The sequence below is a fragment of the Adiantum capillus-veneris genome, chromosome 13, assembly GCF_014529385.1.
Source record: "Adiantum capillus-veneris isolate H3 chromosome 13, ASM1452938v2, whole genome shotgun sequence".
Taxonomy (NCBI): domain Eukaryota; kingdom Viridiplantae; phylum Streptophyta; class Polypodiopsida; order Polypodiales; family Pteridaceae; genus Adiantum; species Adiantum capillus-veneris.
The window spans coordinates 143,664,002-143,687,057 of NC_140943.1; the positions used below are offsets into that span (position 1 = coordinate 143,664,002).

The 23,056-nt window shown below is 47.9% G+C and overlaps 2 protein-coding genes and 1 pseudogene across 2 annotated transcripts in view; all 3 read left to right on the plus strand.

Moving 5' to 3' along the window:
• The window catches only part of LOC147444999 (uncharacterized), an 86,316-nt gene that overhangs the window by 24,526 nt on the left and 38,734 nt on the right, over positions 1–23,056 (plus strand). The gene's annotated exons all lie outside the window — the stretch shown is intronic.
• On the plus strand, positions 8,332–9,686 carry LOC147445000 (uncharacterized). The gene has a single exon (XM_086527660.1). It carries the CDS (start codon positions 8,676–8,678, stop codon positions 9,684–9,686), a length of 1,011 nt encoding a protein of 336 aa, XP_086383786.1. The 5' UTR covers positions 8,332–8,675.
• LOC147445001 (uncharacterized) lies at positions 9,646–11,775 on the plus strand (annotated as a pseudogene).

The window sequence follows — 23,056 nt, forward strand, 5'->3', positions numbered from 1 at the left end:
CCTTGGATGTTCCAAGTGCATGGAGTCTTGGATGCCTACAACAAAAATATCACTGTACAGCATAGGGGCAAAACTCACATCTTGGATGTAAAGCTTAAAGGAGAGTCAGTCCCTATTGTATCTGCTTCTACTATCACTTCTGTAATAAAGAATCATCTTTCTGTGTACTTGATTTTTGCACGTGATGTCTCAGATAGTGATCAGTCAAATTTATCTGTGTTAGAGAAAGAAAGGTCAGCATTTTTGCAAAAGCTTAGTGACTGTTTTTCTGATTCATTACCGTCGCAATTGGTGTCAGAGAGACTTGAGGACCATCGGATAGATTTGGTGCCAGGGTGTAGCCCACCAAATAGACCTCCCTACAAGGTTAGTGCGGCACAGCAGAAAGAGATTATGGGCCAGGTTGAGGAGTTATTAGAGAGGGGCTGATTCAGCCTAGTTCTTCACCCTTTTGCTCCCCAGTGCTCCTAGTGCAAAAGAAGGATGGCTCATGGCGCATGTGTATTGATTACCGTGCGTTGAAAAAGAATACCATCAAGAATAGGTTTCCTATTCCTAGAATGATGATATTCTCGATCATTTAGAGGGTGCTGCAATTTTCAGCATGATAGACCTTAAGAGTGGGTACCATCAGATTCGTATAACGCTAGAGGATGTGCACAAGACTGCGTTTAGAACGACATTTGGTCTTTATGAGTTTCTAGTGATGCCGTTTGGGCTAACGAATGCTCCTGCCACGTTCAACAGAATGATGGACCGGATTTTCCGCTCGCATCAACAGTTTGTTGGGACGTTCTTCGATGACATGATAGTGTATTCGAAGAATGAAGAGGAGCATAGGCGTCACTTGACCATTGTGTTCGAAGAGCTGCGGACTCACAGGTTACTTTTCAATCCTAAGAAAAGTGAATTCTTCCTCGAAGAGATCCACTTTCTTGGCCACATAGTCTCAAAGGATGGTGTCAGAATGGATCCCGCAAAGGTCGAAGCTATCAAGACATGGCCAGACTTGAAGACTGTGCACGATGTCAGAAGCTTCTTGGGATTGTGTTCCTACTATAGAAGGTTTATCAGAAATTTTGCAGATAGCATCGCCTCTTCACGCTTCGCAAAAGAAAGAGGTCACTTTCAGATGGACCCAAAAAGAGATTTCAGCTTTTAGTCTCTTAAAGGAAAAGTTGACTTCAGATCCAGTTATTGTTTTGCCAGATCTCAGGGAGTCATTTGAGGTGCAGTGTGACGTGGGTGGCAATAGCATCGGAGCAGTGCTAATGCAAGATGGACGGGTAGTAGCTTATGAAAGCCGAATTTTGCAAGGGCCAAAGAGGACTATGCAAGTCTATGAGAAAGAGCTCTTGGCTGTGATTCATGCGCTTTCTAGTTGGAAGCACTACCTCTTAGGTGCTGATTTTGTTGTCCAAACAGACCATCAGACCTTGCGATACTTCTTGACACAGTCAAAGTTATCCGAAAAGCATATGCGATGGGCAAACATTCTTTCCATGTTCCACTTCCAGATTATGCATGTGGAAGGCAAGAAGAATGTTGTGGCTGATGCGTTATCAAGAAAGCCACAAATTTCAGCTGTGTCAATTCCTTATCATCATGAGCTAGATGACATGAAGGAACAATATACTGCTGATGAAGATTTTGCAAGGATCTTTGAACAGTTACAAGAGAGGCAACACCACGAGCACTACCTCCTGAGAGATGGTTTTATGATGATGCATGGCAGACTGTGTCACTAGGCCACTGCGACATAAGGTCATAGAAGAGAGTCATGTCCCATTGTATGCAGGGCATCGTGGCATTGATGCAACAGTTAAAGCGGTAGAGACATTCTTCTATTTGCCTACCTTGAGGAGAGATGTGGATGCCTTTGTGCGAGCATGCATAGTTTGCCAAAAGGTCAAGTTTGATAGGAAAAAGACACCAGGATTGTTACAACCACTGTCTATTCCGGATAAGCCATGGGAACGCATTGCTATGGACTTTATCATTGTTCTTCCAAGAACGCCAACAGGGAATGATGGTATATGGACCATTATCTGCAGGTTCAACAAGCAGGCCTATTTTATCCCTGTCAGGAAGAAGATAAAATCTGATGAGATGGCACGCTTGTTCATGTACAATGTGTTTAAGTACCATGGTATGCCACAATCGATTATCAGTGATCGTGATCCTCGCATGACCAGTTTGTTCTGGAGAGGATTGTTTGAGAACATGGGCACTACGCTCAAGTTCTCGTCTTCATTTCATCCACAAACTGACGGACAGTCAGAAGAGGCTAATTCTACTGTCTTAGATCTGTTGAAATGCTATGTGTCAGATAATAAGGGCAAGTGGGAACAGTATTTGCCTATGCTTGAGTATGCGTACAATAATTCGGTGCTTTCGTCTACTTGCAAAGAACCTTTTGAGATTGTTGAAGGCGGCAAAAAGGTTCCTCCCATTCTGCATACAAAGGACAAGATCTTTGAGGCAGATCGATATGTTGAGAACATGGATGAGATGTATAAGAAAATTAAAGTTGCCTTGGAGAAGACTCAGGCAAAGCAGAAAAAGGCTGCTGATCGTAACCGCCGTGAATTGCTGTTATCACCTGGTGATTGGGTTCTGTTAAGGTTCGAAAAGGCAAGGTTAAAGAAGATGAAGGGCAAGGAACAACTGTTTCCTAAGCTCGGCATGCATTACTATGGACCTTTTCAAGTGCTTGACAAGATCAGCGATGTGGCTTACAGGCTGAAATTGCTTGATGCGCGGAAGATTCATAATGCGTTTCACGTGAGTCTTCTAAGACCCTTCGTGGGTGATGTGCCAAAAGATATGCCAGATGAGGATCAGCCAGAAGTTAAGGAACTTGATGAGATCTTGGTACCTAAGCAAGTTTTGGCACATAATGACAGAAAAGTTAAAGGACAAGTTGCAAGACGCATTTGGTGAAGTTCAAGAACTATCCGCCTATGGATGCATAGTGGATGGAAGAGCATGAACTGTCAGAGTCACCAAATGTATTACAGCTTTACCTTGAAGCCTTTGGGTTACAACCTACTTATGCCCCAACCCAACGTGTGCAAAGGAGGGGTAATGATAGAGCTAGTACATCAAATGTACATATGAATTCAGTGTAATAGATGGAAATGACAAAAGTATGAAGGTCTCATTAAGTCATTTGTATCTATGTGTTATGACCTTTCTTGCGGATACATGCGATGATAAAAGAGTGTTGATAGCACAAAATCATCAGTGGCGTGTGTTTATGGTATGCAATCGAGGACGTTTGTGATTTCAAGAGGGGGGTATGTCACGGGGACGTGGCAGTTGTTAACTATGTCACGAGGACGTGGCAAATGCTAACTTTAGTTGTTGGTTTCTTTCTAATGGGTTTTGTTTTATTTTTGAGACCCTCTTCTTGAAGTAGCAAACGGTCGGACATTGCATGGCCGATGTGAACGGTAGTTTCATTCACAGATGGGCAGTGGTCGGCACTGGAATTCGTATGGTAAGAGGATGTCTAGGCTCAGAGCAGGATCAAATAGGTCCCCCCGTCGCACTTAGCAAGTTGGTGGATACTAGGAAGTGAACTCAATAAAGGCCTAAAGTCAAGGTGTGACTACCAACAGAAAGTATCCGACAGTTGAGCCACATTGCACTTTTGGATGTGGTCCTAATGAGGATAGATGGTCAAATGACCGCAGGGAGCCCAACGGAATCATCTCCTAAAATTTAGGGAACTGCTATTTTGGGCCCGAAATGTGTTCGCGTCATTACCTCCGGTATGACTAGGGGAACACTTTACTACTCTACCGCGAAGTCAACTGGGCGACCAATCGGGAGATTTTTAAGCGGCGAACCCGAAACGGGAAAATGCTTGTAAATGCGCAAGGTGTCAACTTTTCATGCACTTTTCTCCTACAGAAAAAAGGGCGCTGAATTTCATGCTGGGAGAGGCCTCATTTGCTCTTTGTCACAGTTAAGAGCTATGGAGTGCTTCCTTTCCCTCTTATGTACAGTGCGGTGCCAGGAGTGATGCCCTGCACGCTACACACTGCTCTCTCTCTCCCCTATGAGCAGGATGTTATGCCCCTCTAGTGGGCTTTTCATTTGACCAATGTACAATTATGTGGATTCATGCGCGATTGCCGAGGCAAGAGCCTCTTGCACAGGTACTGGATTAGCTAGCGGCTAATCCCCTGCAGGTACTGGTGAATTCGGAGAGGTTTCACTTGAGAAATCTCGTCTGATTCAAAGGGCAAGTAGCCCTACAGGTGCGGGAGCTCGAGATCTTGCTACAAATGCAATTGGCACGCGAAACGGAGCCCAAAACAGGGAATTACAGCCTGCTGTGTATTTTTGCAGGTTTAGGGTTTCGGCCCTAAACGGACCCTAATATCCCCAGGAGGTTTGGGGACACGAGGGGACCGCTGTACAGGTGAACTGGTGCATTTTCGGGGCAGAAAACAGAGAATTCAGCGTGCTGCAGATTCTCGCCAAGTTTTGCAAAGTGTCCGTATGCGTCGGGAAAGTCACCTATTGCGTGGGGATACCGACTATGAAGCGTCCTAGTACAGTTATGCTACCTAAATTGGGCCAGAACAGGTGTTTCTTAGCCTAGATTGTGCCGGGCAGCTTGTAGGAGATCACAGGTTTTATTCCCTCCGTTAAAGAATAAAGAAATACCGAAAGGGGCGCCAATTTTGGGGCCTACAGGTTGTCGGTGTCTGCTCGGAGCATTCTAGCTTCCGAGCCGTATGTGTACTTAGGTGTTAATCCCCGTTACAGGTTACCTTTGCAAAGTACTCTGTGTGTGTTTAAAGTAAAGAATTTCGGGTGAAAGCCAACACCTACCGCCCTATGGGACAGTTTCACATCTCCCGGCGCGATTCGAATCTGATGATATCCGTTCTTCAAATTGATCCTGCTGAAACAAGAGGATCCCTGTAGTCGGTCTAGAATATCATTGATCTTGGGAATCGGACTTCTGTTCTTGATGGTGATTTTGTTGAGAGCTCTATAATCAATGCACATTCTCCAAGATCCGTCTTTCTTCAAAACCAACAACACCGGAGAGCAGTAGGGTGAAGTACTCAGTTGGATAAGACCCTTTTCCAAGAGGTCTTTCACTTGGTTCATAATCTCTTCTTCTGGGCTCGGCTCACATGGTAAGGTGGCCGATTCGGTGGTGTGCTTCCAGGTATCAAATCAATAGTATGATCCTCAGGACGAGCTGATGGTAGCTCGCTTGGCAGGCCCTCTGACCTTTTTGAGAAAACGGAGAAGATCGTGGTTACCAAACACTTGGTGCTAAACGTACAATTAGTGCATGAACTATGCGCTGACTGATAGATTTCAACTTGAAGAAAATTAGAGTTACTCGAGATCTTGTGAAGATGAACCAAAGGGCGTCCTTCGGGTTTCTTTGTCTTCTGCTTTCGGCAATCTTTAATTTGATGGCCAGTTTGGCCACAACCAAAACAAAAGCTCCCTTCTTCACTGTACCAACAATGATAACATTTCTAGCTTTCTTCTTCTCTTTTACACCACAAGAGATGGTGTCGAGAGAAGGTCTCGACGGCGACTTGGGATTTTTCTGGGATTGGGACCGCTTCCTCGAAGTACCCTCGCCGGCTTGGTGATCAAAATTTTCCTAGTTCACTCCTTTTATCAAATGGAATGTCTCGTGTCACAAATTGGTGACGTGGCTGCCCATACACACACCCTCTGAGAAGAAATGGCGACGTGGCTGGTTGCAGAAAACCGAAATGCTGACTTGGCAATTCCGTACAACTGATGATGTGGCAGCCCGCAAATTGCGATGGTTTTTACGGCAGCCAGAGCTCAGCTTTTGGGCGTTGCGTTTTCTACGCAATTGCTGAGAGAGAGAGAGAGAGAGAGAGAGAGAGAGAGAGAGAGAGAGAGAGAGAGAGAGAACCCTTCTTGCTTTATTTTAGGCAAGGGTTCAGAGAGAGAGGAAAAGCCTCTTTTGCTTTATTTTCAAAGTTTTTAATTTTCAGCTTTTGGGACAGCTTTTGAACCTTTTGGGGGCTCTGCTTTTAGCATCCCTTTGTAACCTTTACATACGCGGGCTGGCCTCTCGCAACTCAGAGCATCTGGACGCAGAGTATTGAGTGTGAGCGCCTGCCGGCACTCTTGTACTTTGAACAGAGATTAATACAAAAAAGAAATACTGAAAGGGGCGCTAGTCTTTGGGGCCAATATCCCTAGGCATGGAACTCCGCCGCGGGCCAGTGTCGAATCAATTCTGAACTGTAAACTGTTTGAAGTGATTATTTGTGGTGTCGTGGTAGATTCTTGACTTGGAGTGTCCAAGTCTGTCACAGTGGTATCAGAGCGCGGCCGATTTCTCTCCTACGGGAAATGCGATCCTTTTTACGCGGCATCTATGGCTTCAGGCAAAGATCAATCGACTCTCTGCATCCCGAGATGCGGGAAGGGATCACAACGAAGATTCACGCGAGTACAGCCCGCGTCGGCCTACTTAGGCGGAGCGTCGAGAGATGGAGCGTCGACAATTGGTCGCGATGCAACAAAGATGATGCTTAATTTTGCGAAGGACCCGAAATTGGCAAAATATACGAGCCAGACTTCTTTCAATGAGGTGCACACGCAGTGGCGGTAGACCACAGAGCCACCCCGCAAACCCGTTCTCAAGAAACCTCCTACTCCCAGGAAATATTCAGAGAAAGAATGAGAAGAGGTGGTTGATGCACGAATTGCACGAATTGCTCAGCTTTTTGACAGGCAGAACAAAGCTACAAAGCACGACAAAAAGCAGAAGAAAGGCACTAACTTCCCGGGTTATTTGGGTCGTCAGTCTACATTTGAAAAGGCAAGAAAGCAGAAGAAGCGTGTTCGATTTGAAGGAGTACCCAGTTCTTCCTCTTCTTCTTTTTCTTCTGACAGTTCTTCTAGCCCATTTGACTCGAGCGAAGAAGACAGAAAACGCAAAAAGCGAAGCAAAAAGCAAAGCTTCGGAAAGGGCAAGAAAAAGGCAAAGAAGTCTAAATCTCTGGAAGGTGCAGCGGAATGATCATTTGCGCTTTGCTCAAGTTGAGTGCTCCGAACTGTGCTCAAGGGTTCCTTTTAGTTCTTATGGAAGGGAGAGCCTTTTGTTCTTAATGGAAAGTGCTATGATCACAAACAAAGTGAATGGACACTGTGCGTGCAAGTGTATGAGACTGAGAGATAGAGAGAGAAGAGAGATACGACACTAGAGACGTTGCAAAACCCTCCTCCGAAGGTCCCACTCTCGTCGGCGAGCGGTCTACTTATGATTGCACAAAGTGGTACAATGACGATGCAATGGACTGATGCAATCTGGGACTATGTTGGTGACGACGACGACGACTTTGGGGCTGAAATCTGCGGTCTTCTATCTGTTGTCCAAAAACGCTAGGGGCTGAAATCTGGGACTGTTTTTTGTGGCTGAAAATGACTGTTTTGGCTGCGTTCTTGATGTCTGAAAATGGGGATCTTCTGCAATCATCTAGGGCTGAATCGGCGGCTGTGTTGAATGCTGAAAGTGCTGAACATCTGCTGCAACAATGGCTGAAAATGAAAAACGCTAGCAGATCTGGTATCGTTGATGAAAACGCTGGGGTTCTGGGGACTGCTGGCGATGGTCAGGGGCTGAAATCGCCAAGGCTAAAGGGAGATGCTGATGGAGACCAAAAACGCCAGGGCTGAGTGTGGCAATGTGGACAATCAATTAAATTTGACACGTTTTTTGGTTATAGAGGTGCTTCGAAGGCTTTGTCTTTTGTACAGCAGTTTGACATCGCTTTCGTGGGAGGACGTTACTTAGAGCACTCTAAGATTCGGAGAACTGCCTCTTACTTTAAGGGGAATGCTCGAACTTGGTGGTCCACGCTTCTATTAAACAAGACTGCGCCAGTTAAATGGCTGCAATTCAAGAGGCTTTTTATTTCTTCTTGGCTGACTCGAGAGCAGGGTTGTCCACGTCCGTCGAACGGAACGTCCCGTCCGTTCCGTACGAGTTCCGTCCGATCAAAAGAAAGTGACCGTTGGCGGACTTTTTGACTGTTTTTACAGCCGTTTTGTAGCGCCACGTGCTGGCAGTTTTTGAACGTTAAAAATTGAACGTTGGGGGCCTTGGAACCTTGGCCCTTGAGGCATCATAAGCCAATGTGCCATCCCCCCCCCCCCCCCCCATCATCCACACACACACACACACACACACACAAAGCCACATGGGCTATGGCCATGGCACATGGAATTTGAATTTTGAAGCATGCTCTCTCTTTAACCCTCTTCTCCCTCTCTCCTCAAAACCTATATAAGGTTGCCCACCCTCTCTTCTTCTCCATATATCCCTCACGCTCTCTCATTCATCTCCTTCCCTACTCAAGCTCCCTCAAGCTCTCTCCATTCATCAAGGGCCAAGGCTTCAAGCTTTGGCACTCCATCAAGGCTTCAAGCTTTGGCACTCCATCAAGTCTTCAAGCTCTCCATTACTCCTTCAAGCTCCCTTCATCTCCTTCAAGCTCTCCATTGTTCCTTCAAGGCTCAAGCTTTCTTCATCTCCTTCAAGCTCTCCATTATTCCTTAAGCTCCCTTCATCTCCATCCATCTCCTTCAAGCTCTCCATTACTCTAAAGTTCTCTCATCACTCCCCATCCCTCAAGCTCTCCATAATGCCGCCCGCTCTTCATGAAGCCTTCAACAAGCATTGCCGCTACTTTGAAAGGGTGAAGAACAAGCAAAATGTTTGCAAATGGTATTGCAAATATTGCCCGAAGACCATGACCTCAAGCTCCACCCGCCTTATCATCAACTTGACCAAGGTGGGAGGGGAAGCGGGTCCTTGTCCGAATATCCCCGACGACACTCTCCAAGAGTGCAAAGCAAAGTATCTCCCCTTGAAGACGCGCAAGGCGGCTGCAAAGGCATCAGAGGAGGTGGTTCCGCCCGACCATGATCTCTCCGATTCGGGAGAGGATGCTTCTCCATCAATGTCCGTTGCATCCGACGGCGCTACCATGGCCTCCACCGAGGGTGGTAGCGTCTCAAAGAAGAGCAAAAGAAGTCATGGTGGGCGGCCTCCAAAGCAAGCTACTCTTGCACAAACGGTGGGTGGAACTTCCGGTCCATTGTCTTTCCTCAAAGAGAGGCAAAGACAAGCGGAGATAGAGATTGCACGCACCATCATTGAGTGCAATCTCTCTTTTCATACTCTTCGCACGGATCGTTGGAAACGCATGGTGAAGGCTATTGCCGCGGTTGGTCCATGTGAAGGGTGGACGGGAGTGTCATACCATGACATGCGCACCAAAAAGCTTGATGAAGAGAGGGCACGAATCGACAAGTCTCTTGACCCCGTGCGTGCCGGATGGGTAAAGTATGGTTGCTCTATTCTCACCGATGAATGGAGTGACCGCAAGAAGAGGGGAATCATTAATATCCTTGTCTCATGCCCTCTTGGCACCTACTTCTTGCGAGCGGTTGATGCGGGAGCAAGGGGGAAAAAGGTCACGGGTGCCTTCATTTACCGCCACATTCGTCAAGCCATAGAAGAGGTAAAATTTTTGATTCCACTCTCAAGTATCTACTATTTTCAATTTTGTCTTTTGCCTTGGCTCTTCTCACTTTCCCTTCTTTCTCCATATGTAGATCGGTCCAAGCAACGTCATTCAAGTAATCACTGACAATGCCTACAATTGTGCTTCCATGGCCAAAAAGCTAGAGACGGAGTATCCACACATAGTATGGACTCCATGTGCATCACATTGCATTGACCTCCTCTTGGAGGACATTGGCGACCTACCTTGGGTAAAGGACATTCTATCCCAAGCCCTCTCCATCGTCAACTTCATCAACAAAAAGGTGAGAGTACTTGCGATATATCGCACTTACTCCGGCTTGGAGTTGAAGAAGCCTTCCGCAACACGCTTTGCCGCTATGTGGCTCCTCCTTGAGCGCCTCTATGATGTGCAAACCAACTTGCAAAAGACAATGGTCTCGGATGAGTTCAAAGCATGGATTGAAGAAGAGACCCAATCATCCCAACAAGATGCAAAGGCCATCCAACGGCTTTGCTTGAAGGAGGAGTTTTGGCAAGAGGTCAAGGGTCTTGTCATGGTGGTATTGCCATTGTATAAGGTGCTTCGGATGACCGACATGGAAGGGTCTACCATAGGTCTCCTTTACCACTTCATGGAGGAGGCTTACAAGGAGATTGAGAGATCCACCATTCTTGATGGAGCACCCGATGGTTCACGGTAAACATATCACCTTATGATTTATGTACATTGTAAGTTGTCTTTTTCTATCTACGGTTCTACCCTTCCATGCTTGACTATCTTTCTCTCTCTCTTTGTAGTGATGTGTTGGAGGACTCTCCAAAGAGAGATGACATTCTCTTCCTTGTTAAAAAGCGGTGGGATTGGATGAGACGACCAATCCATGGCTTTGCCGCCCTCTTGCATCCGGCTTTCAAAAAGCCATCAATCTTTGCGGATCAAGCACTTCAAGAGGAGCGCGACAAGTACCTTCCAAAGATACTCAATGAAGAACACCATGGAGAGTTTCTCCAAGAGCTCATCAACTATGGAGACCAAAGAGGCACGGCATTCGCTTCCTCGGTGTGTTGGAAGAGGGATTCGTTAGTGAAGCCTCTTTTTTGGTGGGAATGTTTTGGCTATCAATTGCCTCACCTTCAAAGGGTGGCATTGAGGGTTCTTGGACAGGTATATCATATATATTAATAATTATACATAATACCATACCATAAATTATAAATTTATAATCTCAATCATGTCATCATTTGACATTCATCATTCATGTGACATGTCACATAAGTCACCTCTCAATTGAAAATTCCCACAATTCAAATCTCATGCCTCTCTTCTATCATCTATGTGCTCTAGGATTGCTCATCGGGTGCATGTGAGCGGAATTGGTCGGCGTATTCTCTTATACACACCAAGATCCGCAACAAGCTTTCTACGAAGCAATTGGAGCGGCTTATCTATTGTCGCTCCAATTTACGCATGTTGAGGTCCATGCACGAGATGCCAATGGCTAGGCAGGTAATTGAGTTGGCTACATCATACTCTTTATTTATGCTTTCACATGTATGATGTATCATGTGCTCATATTTTGGCATACCAAATTGCTAACTCCATTAATCTTCTTGCATGTTGTAAATGACAAATAGGTGAATGTAGATGAATGCAAGCTCTCCATTGAGACTCTTAAGAGTCTCAACATTTAAGAGTCTCAACAAAGATCGCGATCCAGAGGAGGAGCAAATATTTCGATACCTCTACTTGGAGTTGGAGGAGATTGATCGCCGTGTCTCTCGCACACGGTCCCGCAAGAAGGTGGTTGTGCGAGCTTTGGCAACTACAGGTAGAGGAGCTTCCACTTCGGTTGCTCGTGGGAGTGGAAGAGCGTCGGCACGGACACCCAAGACCTATGTGCGGCGAGGCTCGGGTAGCGGATCTACTATGGCGGACACCACTTTGGAGAATGTGTCCATTTCTAGACCTACGGATCCTAGAGAGCCAGAGTTTGATGATGAGGGCAACATCCTTAGTGAGGGAGATTATGGTCTTGCATCTAGTGCATCTGATGCAAGTAGTGATGAGGATGATGCAGCTACCTCTAGCTCAAGCTCTAGCTCAAGCTCGGACCACAACTCCGGTGATGAGAGCGATATGAGCACTTAGAACTCTCTCTTTATGCTTTAAAGTTTGTACCCATGGGCCATGAGACTATGAGTTGTGTCACTACTTTTTTGTACTACTTTTTGTCACTTGTATTTCTCGAGCCTCGACTCTCTAGTACTCTACTTATGTAATGAATTATGAAATCAAATGCAATCATGATCATCTTTTTTCGAACATTGCCGTTTCCAATGTCCATGGCCAAATCTTTAATGTTCTTACTTGTAAGACATCTCCTTTGAGTTGTATGTACTTAATACTAAGTAGTTACTCATAATAGAGTAAAAGCTCTAAAAAATATATGATTTATTTTTTTGCATCGTACGTTACGTCAACGTACGTCTAATTTTTTTTAGTTCGATTAGTACCGCACGTCTTCGTACGTGTAACCATCGTACGTGACCGTACGTGTCAACTATGGGCGTCCCCCACCCTGAAGCTCGAAGAAACGGGCTGGGACAATCTCTGAGAAGGCCCTGACTGAGATGAGAACCTCCAGTCGTTTGAAGGCTCCCATCCAGCGGGGTGCTACCGGCTCGAAAGGCGTGAGCCACTCAGCTGGAACTGACTCTGAAATGTCCTTGCACATGCTCTGCACCCCTCTCATGCCCTGTAGCTGGAGACCTTGCACCTCCTCAGACAAACCTGTGAACTCAAGCCAGTCACCTAAAGAGCGCGCTGGACCTCCTGCCATGGGACCCCAAGAAACATGAGGCCGACTACCAACCAAGTGGCCTCTCTGAGTGCTAACCATGGGGTTCCAAACAAGGGGCTGCCGTAGGCGCTCCTCCGTGCACGTAGGCTGTCTCATCTCCAGGCCACGCCGCAAGTGATCCCAAGATCGAAGCAAACTCACAACGAAGCGGTCCTCCAGTCTCCTGCTCAAACCAACTCTGTGCATCTCTATAAAGATCCATTTGGTCGAAGGTTGCCAAGGGCCTCCTGCTGGAGGCACCCTAGCACGAAACCGCTGTAGCAAGAACTCCTTCCAAGGCTCCTCACCTGGAAGAAGTCCTCTGACAATGAACTTCCCAAGAAGGGCTCTGCTTTGCTGAGCTGGATCAATGATCCCAAGCCCTCCCTGTGAACAAGGAAGAGTGATGACCTGCCAAGCCACCTTGGCTCGGGCTATCTGAGTGTCACATCCTGACCAAAGGAAGTTCCTGATCAGCCTCTCTACCTGGCTGATACAAGAACTCGAGAAGATCCAGCAGGAAGTGATGTACCACATAGTCGCCAACAACAGCTGGTTGGCAACTACTACTCTGCCAGCCAAAGAAAGTCCTGTTGAGCTCCAATGTAACAACTTTCTCCTGATAGACAAGAGAAGGGGAGCAATCTGCTGCTCGGGAGACAAGTCCAAACCAACCAAACAGCCCAAGTACCAAACTGCAGTCCCTGGGGGAATCCACCTAAAACCTCTCCAGGCATCCAATCTGGCACAGGAGCACTACCAACCGAGAAAGCCACTGTCTTTATCCAGTTGATCAATGCGCCCGATCACAGCAGAAGGTCTCCAGAGCCTGCTCACACCTGTGAAGGTTGGCCTCCTGGCCATCTAAGTACAAGGCTGAGTCGTCGGCAAACTCAGCGTCCAGTAGCTCATCTCCCCGAATAGGAAGTGCTAAGCCCCGTAGACCAACCTGCTGCGACACCAAAAACCTGCTCATCACCTCCGCATAGAACAGAAAGAGGAAGGGAGCAAGAGGACAGCCCTGTCTGACTGAGCGTGTAAGCATGAAGCGATCACCTCTACCTCCTGCCAAGAGTACCTGACTATGAGCCTGTCTGTACAAAGCTGACACCCCTCTGATCCAAGCATCTGAGAAGCCCATCCTACACAGAGTGCCCTCAAGAAAGTCCCAGTCAACTCTATCGTATGCCTTCTCAAAATCGAGAAGAAGAATCACGAGGTCCTCACCACGGAGCCGTGCCAGAGCAGAAGCCTCCCAAAAAGTAAAGATGTTGTCAAGGATACTGCGTTCCTTGACAAAACTTGTCTGAGTCCCATGTATAAGGCTCTCTAAAAGTGGCTGAATCCTCAAACTCAGAGCCTTGGCAAGAATTTTGTAGGCTGAGTTGAGGATGGTGATGGGGCGCCACTGTCGAATCTCATCCAAGGAGCTACCCTCCTTGGGAATGAGGTAGATCAGGCCCTCACTCATGCTGTCAAACATCACTCCAGTGTGCAAAATGGGACTGAAAAGCACTGCAGAGATCTGGGCCAAGCAAGTCCCAGTACTCCAAGAAAAAACTGGGAATCAACCCATCCTCACCTAGACAGCTACCATGGGGGAGGGCCCTAAGAGCCGTGTGCAACTCCTCAAGCTGAAGTGGCAGCTCAAGCCTCTGACGCATCTCCTCAGTCACAAGACAAGGCATCTGTGCCCAAACCTGCTCCCTACATGCATCCTGATGCTCTGACTGGGACTCTGCAGACAGTAACTCACGGTAAAAGTCAGTAGCAACTGCACGCATATCCTCGGGCTCAGAAGCAACTGACCCGTCGGGCCTCCTCAACCGACTGACCTTGGCATGCGAGTGCTGAGGTCCCACTGCCTCAAAGAAAGCACCAGTCACTCTGCCGCCCACCTGGGTCCACTGAGATGCCTGTAGGTGAAAAGCAAACTCATGTCGCCTCTCCTCTGTGCTAGCAAGCTCCTGTCGAGTCTGTTGTAACTGCTCCTCCAACCAAGGATTGTCTGGATGCTGCTCCTACATCCTCTGTAACGAAGCAATGCCCCGTCTGAGACGCTGCTCCGCCTCTCTCGCTGCAGCCCGGCGAGCCAGAGACTCCTGGAGAAAAAAACGGCTAATCTGAGCTAGGCCTGAGGCCACTCTGTCAGCAGGAGAGTCCTGCCTGTCCAAGCCCTCTGTCCACAGAGCCTCTACCGTCTCTCTGAGTGCCGAGTCCAACAAGACCCTCTCTGGGATGCGAAGCATCGTGCTCCCACTCCTCTACCAGTCTCCTACTGTGAGGATCGCTGGTGCATGGTTCGAGAAGGAGGTCCCTGCACGGATGCCCACTGTCCCTCCCAGGTCATTGAAGTGGTCACTAGTGTAGAAGCGATCTATCTGCGATAGATTCACTCCTCCCACTCTGCGGTCCGATCGAGAGAAGGCAAGGCTTTCTAGGGACCTCACAAAACCAGAGTACTGCCAAACATCCGAGACCCTCAAAGTCATACAAAACCTCTCCCAAGCTGCCAACTTAACTCCATGCACAGTAGCATGGCTACCACCAACCCTTTGAGAAGGGTCCTCCAACATGTTGAAGTCCCCTCCTATGCACCAATGTTCTGCCTGCGGCAGAGACTCAACTATCCGTGACCAAAACTCTGCACGAGCACTCGCCACATTGGGCGCATAGATGCTCAGGAAACCCACTAGGCCACCCTGAACCTGCATAGTAATCCACTGAGCCCTGCCTGGCACAATAATCCCTCTGCCCACAATGGCCTGCTGCAAAGAGTCCGCAATAGTCATACATACCTTACCCTGGATGCCTCCAGGTCCAAAAGCAACTGACCAAAAAGTATCATATCGTCCACGCAAGAGCTGACCACAACGTCTAATGCAGCTCTCACACAGATGGTGCTCCTAAAGCATAAGGAGATCAATCTCCCCTCCCACAAGGCAACGCTGAAGCTCTTGACGCAGTCAGCCCCACTGACGCTGAAACTGGGGCCCACCTGATCCCTGCACATCCCATGAGACGATCCTCATGGGGAGCGAGAGAGAACAGATGTTGCCGCAGCAGCTAGACGGGCTATCTTCGAGGCTGGCTTGGATGGGGAGTAATCCGCATCCGAGCGTCCTCTAGATAGGCGTGACTGCAACGAGTGCCTGGTCCAAGCCCAAGCAGAGCGAGCCGTACGTAAAGCAACCTCCTCTGTCCAGGAGTCCTCGTGAATGTATACATAGCATGGCAAGCACTGTGTATCGGCAAAGAAGTAAACCACAATGTGTCTACATCCTGCTGAGTTTGGAGGTGTCACCGCAAACTTGGCCAATGGCCACAAAGTCTGGAGCATGTCTATAACTCCTAGTTCTCCCATGTGGTGAGAGAACTCCAGGACCTGTGTGTGTAACCATCCCAACACTGAGTCGAGAGTCCACTCTGTCTGGTCTCTGCCGCAGAGGGGGAAGGAGAGGCCAACTGCTGAGTCCAAGGCCTCTCTCCCCCTAGCGGCAAGGAACAAAACATGGACCCTGAAGCAGGCTGCCTCATGGTCTGCTGAGGGGTCGCCGAGAAAACGAGTGAAGCCGTAGTCGAAGAAGTCCCGTCGGTGCCGGATGTCAATGCTCGTTAGACCTCGAGGCATAGCTGCAAGGGAAGATGTCTGTACGTGCAGAGGGGGCAGCAAGAAAGGTTGTCCCTCTCTCGCTAGGCGACTCATGGCAAAGGCGCTGCCAAGAGATCGCCTAGCCGCAGGAGAAGGCCCTGCCCCCTGGGTCGACTGTGGAACTGGAGCAGGAGGGGGGGGAGAAGGAGCAGGGGGGAGCGGTGGAGAAGAGGGAGGACCACTCTAAGTGCCAGGCTGCCCCTGTCGTCGTCTACCAGGGGCCTGCTGCCATCCCTCCTCCGTTGGAGCCCCAGGCTCAGAGGGTGGCTCTGCCTGTGTGCACTGTGTCTCTGGCTGTGTCTGCTGGCCAGCCCTTGCAAGCTAGGGCTGAGGCTGTGGTGTAGGTCGAGGCCTCCTCCGTGGACAGGCCTTCGCTAGATGGCCCATCTGTTGACAAATGAAGCACTGGTTCAGGAGGCCCGAATACTCCACACTCTGTCTAAACCAACCCCCACTCACCCGAGGCAGAAGAATAACCTTTGGGAGCGTGTGAGTGTCTCTGACCAAAACGCAAACTGAGGGAATGCCAGCCGCCTTGGCAACTACTGAGGCTGCCGTGCGAGGTGTCTCCACGACAGTCCCAATGGTTGAGCCAATCCTGGACAGAAGTGGTAAGTACTCCCTCCGCAAACCCGAAAAGGAGACAGAGATGGAGATGTCTGCCTCCTCTACTAGGACATCCGAAGCAGGGTCGAAACCATGTCTCCATTGTCGAAAGTGGGCACATGCTGCTCGGATGGTCAGTGGACTCATGGCGATGACCTTGGATGCCATCTTGGAGGTCTCAAACTCGATCTCATAGTAACCTCGTCCAAGTATCTGTACGTCCAAGATCTTGCCCACCTCTGCGAGAAGGCGGGCCTAGAGAAGGTCACGCAGCTCTCCTCTGCTAGGTCGGATGCCGAGAATCTTGCAGATGACACGTCGCCTGCAAGCTCTACCTTTGCGGCTAGGCTCGCTTGCTCTGTTGATGAAAGAGCGAGTCCCTCTGTGGCGGAGCTGGAGCCTCCATCTGTGTTTACTGTTGTGTCGGAGAAGCGGATAGAGTTTCACTGCAAATGACCTTGACGAGCACTGTCCAAGGAGTAGTACTGCCAATGCCGGCTGAAGGAGACCTTCGAGAAGAAAGGCAGAAAACGAAAGAAACGGGGGGGGAGGGGGGGGGCGGAAAATGCGGGTTGGCTGGGATATGGGCGGCGGGCGTGGCAGGGCAGGGCAGCGAAGGGGCAGCGGGCTGGGGGTCGGGCACGGCAGCAGGCGGGGTGGGTGGACAGCGCACGGGGCGGGCAGGGGGGATGGTTGCGCAGGGAGGCGGGCAGGGCAGGCTGCGCTAGGGGGCGAGGGCGGGACGCAGGGGCAGGGAGGGAAGGTAGCGATGGCGAGGAAGGGGGAGGGGGAGCGTGCCGGCAGCAGTAGCGAGCAGCGTCGAGTTCAGGTTTTGTATCCCGAAAGAAGATATTTTGAAGAAATGCTTGCCAAAAATCGTATGAGCTCTACAGTTCATTAAGAAACTACTTACAAAGAGTCCAAATACACAAAAAAATTGACTCTCTCAAAGCACTCTTGCCTCTTCCGCACCCCCTCTCTCCCATCTGCTCGAGCTCCGACATCACCCGCACTGTTCCGGATACTCATGCTAACGCGAAGAGCTTTCCGAGGATTAACTTTTTGCAAAGGAAAAGTGCAAAAAGGACCCATTTTCACGTAGAAATTCAATTTTCCATCGAATTTCATCATGGATTCCTCTAACTCAGGTGCACAACGCGTAGACACACAAGGTAACACCCAAATTCCGTTTACACGTGCTCTATATACATGGACTACAAGTACTTTCTAGAGCCTAAAACAACGTATATCTACTCCTAAAAGTACAAATGTTCGGATGAACATTCGTGTGTGGTCTCTCAAAGGAGCCATGCAAGGATTTAACGCTCGCATGGTCGCTCTTGAAAATACAGCTCAGTCGAAGATTGTGCGCAATTCTGAGAAAAACATCCATCTTCAGCAATTGCGGACACAAATTGCTACTTTTGGGCATTCACGAAGTAGCCTCACTGCAATGATTACGTACAAGACTACTAATTTCTCGGGGGAAGAGACAAAATGTATAGCTGTAGCTTGTCACAAATTGCTGACGTGTCAAAGCGACTGAAGAACGGAGCCAACATGTAGATCCCGACCGAGGAGCCTAAACCCTAGTAGAAACAACAGAAGAAGTTTTACTAACTCATAAAGTCTTGCCGAGAGGCCTATTTTTAAAGAGAAGTTTCCGTCAACTTATAAGACCCTGTCCGATGAGGCCCAAGTGACACAAAGAAAAGATAAAGTTGGACCTATACACACTCACAGATAGCGTAAAAGCTAATGACGTGGCAGTTGTACGGACAATACGGAATTGCGCTGGCTGATTTTCAGCAAATGCTTTTGGGCCGATGCTTTTGAGTTTAAAAGCTCTTCATGTAACTGCTTTTCATGACCAAGGGCCTTTAAATATGAGCCAAGGGCTCATTCTCTGGCATGCTCCGCGTGAGGCGCAAAGAATGGAGTACCGACGTACAGAGTTCAAGCAATATAAAGAAATACCGAAAGGGGCGCCAATGTTTGGGGCCAGTTCTCTCTCGGGGTGGAACTCCACCACTCCCCGTCTCGTGTGTCGTGCTCTCTCTCTCTCTCTCTCTCTCTCTCTCTCTCTCTCTCTCTCTCTCTCTCTCTCTCTCTCAACAATTGCGTAGAAAAAGCAACGCCCAAAAGCTGAGCTCTGGCTGTCATAAAAACGGCCGCGATTTGCGGGCTGCCACATCATCAACTCTATGGAATTGCCACGTCAGCATTTCGGTTTTCTGCAGCCAACCACGTCGCCATTTCTTCTCAGAGGGTGAGTGTATGGGCAGCCACGTCACCACTTTGTGACATACCCCCCTCTTGAAAGAATTGTAATCGCCCTCGATTACGCCTGCAAAACAGACAGAGGCCATAAATTGTCTTAGCAGACACTGACTGTTAGTATCGACGCACTAGGAACACACATCTAGCACATGTACCAATCGACAGTCGCATCACACGACATCACTTGACATCACAGGACATCACATGACAAATCACATTCAACATTCGTTTGGATCATAGACCATGATTTATTGGCAATGCAATTAGCAATCGCATCTAGATCCACTCAGGACCTCATAGACTAACCCCTATTGCAACCATGTCTATTCAAGATCATTCAGACCAAAATGCTACAGTCATTTCGTATCTGTTCCTGCACTTAAAAACAAGTCAAGAACAAATCAATTTCATATTCCGGAATTCCATTTCATAAAGTCATATAGCAGAATACTGTCAGCTCTCAGTATCCCTGAAGCTCAAAGAGACATCAGTGACTAGTATTCTAAAAATCAAGGCATCTGTTGACAAAGGAGCGGAGTAACTCTCCTCTTGTGCAACCCACTGCACCAAATCTCCGGCCAAGCTGAATTCGGGGTTCCATTTGGAGAAGACTATGCTAAATCAAAAGCTTCAAGGTAAAGGTTCACAATCTGAGGAGTATCTGTTAGGTCCTCCTTCTCCATCCACTTCGCATCCAATGCAAGATAGGTCTTGAATTTAACCAAGAACCGCCTTCATACTTAACCCTTAATCTTTCTCTCCTTATGTGCCAAAATCTGTTTAGGAACAAGGATCTCCTCGTTTTCCTCCACTTCGAGTTGTCATCAAGCTCCCCATCGTCGGGCACATCACCTTTAAAAGGTTTCAAGAGACTCACATGAAATACATTGTGAATCCTCCAAGTGTCAGGCAGTTTTAGTCGGAAGGAGACATCATTGATCTTTTCGGAGATCTGGAAAGGTCCGTAGTATCGCATACTAAGCTTTGAAAAAAGCCTCTCCTTTCCTTCTTCTTTCTCAGGCATGCCTTATCAAAACGTAAGAGCACCCAATCATCCTCCTTCAATTTCAAGTCGCGACGATGGCGATCTGCTGCATTTTTTTTTGTCTTTCCTGGGATTTCTGCAAAGCCTCGTGGACCTTGGCAAAAGCCGTGTCTAAGTCGCGTGTATACTCATCAACTTCAAAAATCTTATCTTTCGTGCTTAGGAAGGGTGGAACCTTCACAGCACCTTCAATAATCTCAAATAGCGCCTTCCGCGTCGAAGAGTGTATTGAGTTGTTGTAGGCAAATTCCACCAAAGGTAGATACTTTTCCCATTGAGTCTCCTGATTCGAGATATAAGACTTCAATAAATCTAAAACCACTGAATTGGCAATCTCAGATTGCCCGTCAGTCTGCGGGTCAAAAGATGACGAGAACTGCAACCGCGTGCCAATGTTCTCCCAAATTGCCTTCCAAAAAAAACTCGTAAACCTCAGGTCCCTGTCAAAGACAATCGTCTCGGGCATGCCATGTAATCTGAAAATCTGGGCCACAAACAGTCTCGCTAAATGATCCGGCTTGACTGTTTTCTTCACTGAATGAAATGAACCCGCTTGCTAAATCTATCAATAACAGTCCAGATCCTATCGTGACCACTGTGTGTTCTTGGGAGATCAAAGATGAAATTCATTGCAATACTTTCCTAGGGGCGGGTGGGTATGGGCAAAGGCTGTAACAATCCCTGTGCTTTATGCCTGTCAAACTTGACCTTCTGGCATACCAAGCAACTGCACACAAACTCGTCCACATCCTTCTTGAGTCTCGGTCAAAAGAAGTATCTCTCTATCCCTTTCATGATGGTAGCAATGCCGCGGTGACCCGTAAAAGGCGGACAATGGCATTCAGTCATAACCTTTTCCCTCAACGGGTGTGTAACGCACAACATGGTTTTCCTCATCAAGTAGCCATCCCGAATGGAATATCCCGCTACTGTCTCCCCATCCCGTATCCGTGTGAAAACGTCTACAAAATCCGTATCTGTGACATACTGGTCCACCATATCCTCGAAGCTCCTATAATGTATCGTGGAAATAGCCAGAACCAATGGCTTTCGAGATAAAGCATTTGCCACCAAATTCTTATGTCCCTGAACATGGACAATCTGGAAGTGAAACTGTGACAAGATGTTCGCCCACCGCATCTACTTTTCCGATAGCTGCTTCTGTGACAAGAAGTAGCGTAAACTCTAATGGTCTGTGAAGACAATAAAATCTGCTCCGAGTAGGTGGTGCCGCCACTGAGTAAGAGCATGGATAACTGCCGAAAGCTCTTTGTCATAAATCTCTGCTGTCAATTCCGGCCTTCAGACAATCAGCTCTCGTAAGCAATGACATGGCCTTCTTGTATTAAGACCGCACCTAGACCACAACCACAAGCATCACAATATACTTCAAATGACTTCTGCAAGTACAGCAAAGTCAAAATTGGTCCCGTAGTCAATTTCTCTTTCAATGTCTGAAAGGCAGTCACCTCTATGATTCCCCACGAGAAAGAGACTCCTTTCTGTGTCAAGATATGCAAAGAGGAAGCAACCTTTGCAAACTTTCAAATGAATCGTTTGTAGTACGAACACAATCCCAAGAAGCTTCTAACTTCATGGACATTCTTCAAATCGGGCCAATCACGGATAGTCTCTATCTTGGCCGGATCCATCTGCACTCTTGCTGATGACACAATGTGTCCCAAAAAGTGCATCTCTGGTAGGAAAAATTCACTTTTCTTCGCATAAATCACTAACTTGTGATCTCGTAATGCCTGAAAGACTTGAAGCAGATGATCTCTATGTTCTGCCTCATCCTTGGAGAAAACAATGATATCGTCAAAGAAAGTGCCAACAAACAGCTTGTACTCTTGAAAAATCATGTACATCATCCGGTTAAATGTCGCGGGAGCATTGGTTAGGCCAAAAGGCATCACCTAAAACTCAAATAACCCAAAAGTCGTCCGAAAGACTATCTTGTAGACGTCTCCCGGCACGATTCGGATCTGATGATATCCACTCTTCAAATCAATCTTGCTAAAACACGAGGATCCCTTTAATTTGTCGAGTATGTCATCGATCCTAGGAATCGGAAATCTGTTCTTGATGGTGATTTTGTTGAGAGCTCTATAATCGATGCACATTCTCCAAGATCCGTCCTTCTTCAATACCAACAACACTAGAGAGCAATACGGTGAAGTACTAGGTTGGACAAGACCCTTTTTCAAGAGGTCTTTCACTTGGTTCATAATCTCTTCGTTCTGGGCTCGGCTCACACGGTAAGGTGGCCGGTTCGGTGGTGTGCTTCCAAGTATCAGATCAATGGTATGATCTTCCGGACGAGCAGGTGGTAACTCGCCTGGCAGGCCCTCTGAGAAGCAATCGGCATGAGCGTGGAGAAAATCTTGGCGCTCCTTATCAAGCTCAGACATATTTTTCCTATTCTCATCACTCAACTCTTTCAAAAAGATCGACTAAACAAACAAACTGGATTTCAGTAATTTAGAAATGACCGAAGCCGATACAATAGAGACAGACTCGCCCTTAAGTTTTATATCGAGTACAATGGTTCTGCCCTTCTCTGTGGTCAATGTCGCTTTCCTCGCCCGATAGTCGACCACGGCGTTGTTCTTGTGGTACCAGAGAATTCCCAAGAGAACATCACAACCTTCCAAAGGTATTATGTAAAAATCCTCATGCCCCAAATACCCCTGACAATGCAACCGAAGTTTGCCTATGTGTAATGGCTAAGTCCCTGTCCGGGGCCGCTAGAACCGCCTCCGCAAGTGGTCTCATCCAATCGGGAGTGATCTCGAGCCGCGCCGCCAATTCCGATGAAATGAAGTTGGCCTTGGCTCCTCCATCAAAGAAGATCAGGGCTTCTTGGTCTTTCACTTTGCCCCAAGCTTGGCAAAGTTCTGTACTCTAATCCAACGTGCTGGGATCGGTACCCACGCAATCTGAAACCAGTCCTGTTTTCATCTTGCTTTTTCTTCCACGTTCCTCAGCTGCTCTCGAACTCTCAGGCCTTTCGTCGTCCTTGTCGTTCTGTTCTTTCTGTGCCTTTTTAGGGCACTTCGCGGAGATATGCC

Coding starts and splice junctions, on each gene's coding strand:
- LOC147445000 (XM_086527660.1), top strand. CDS start 8,676: ATGCCGCCCGCTCTTCATGAAGCCTTCAACAAGCATTGCCGCTACTTT.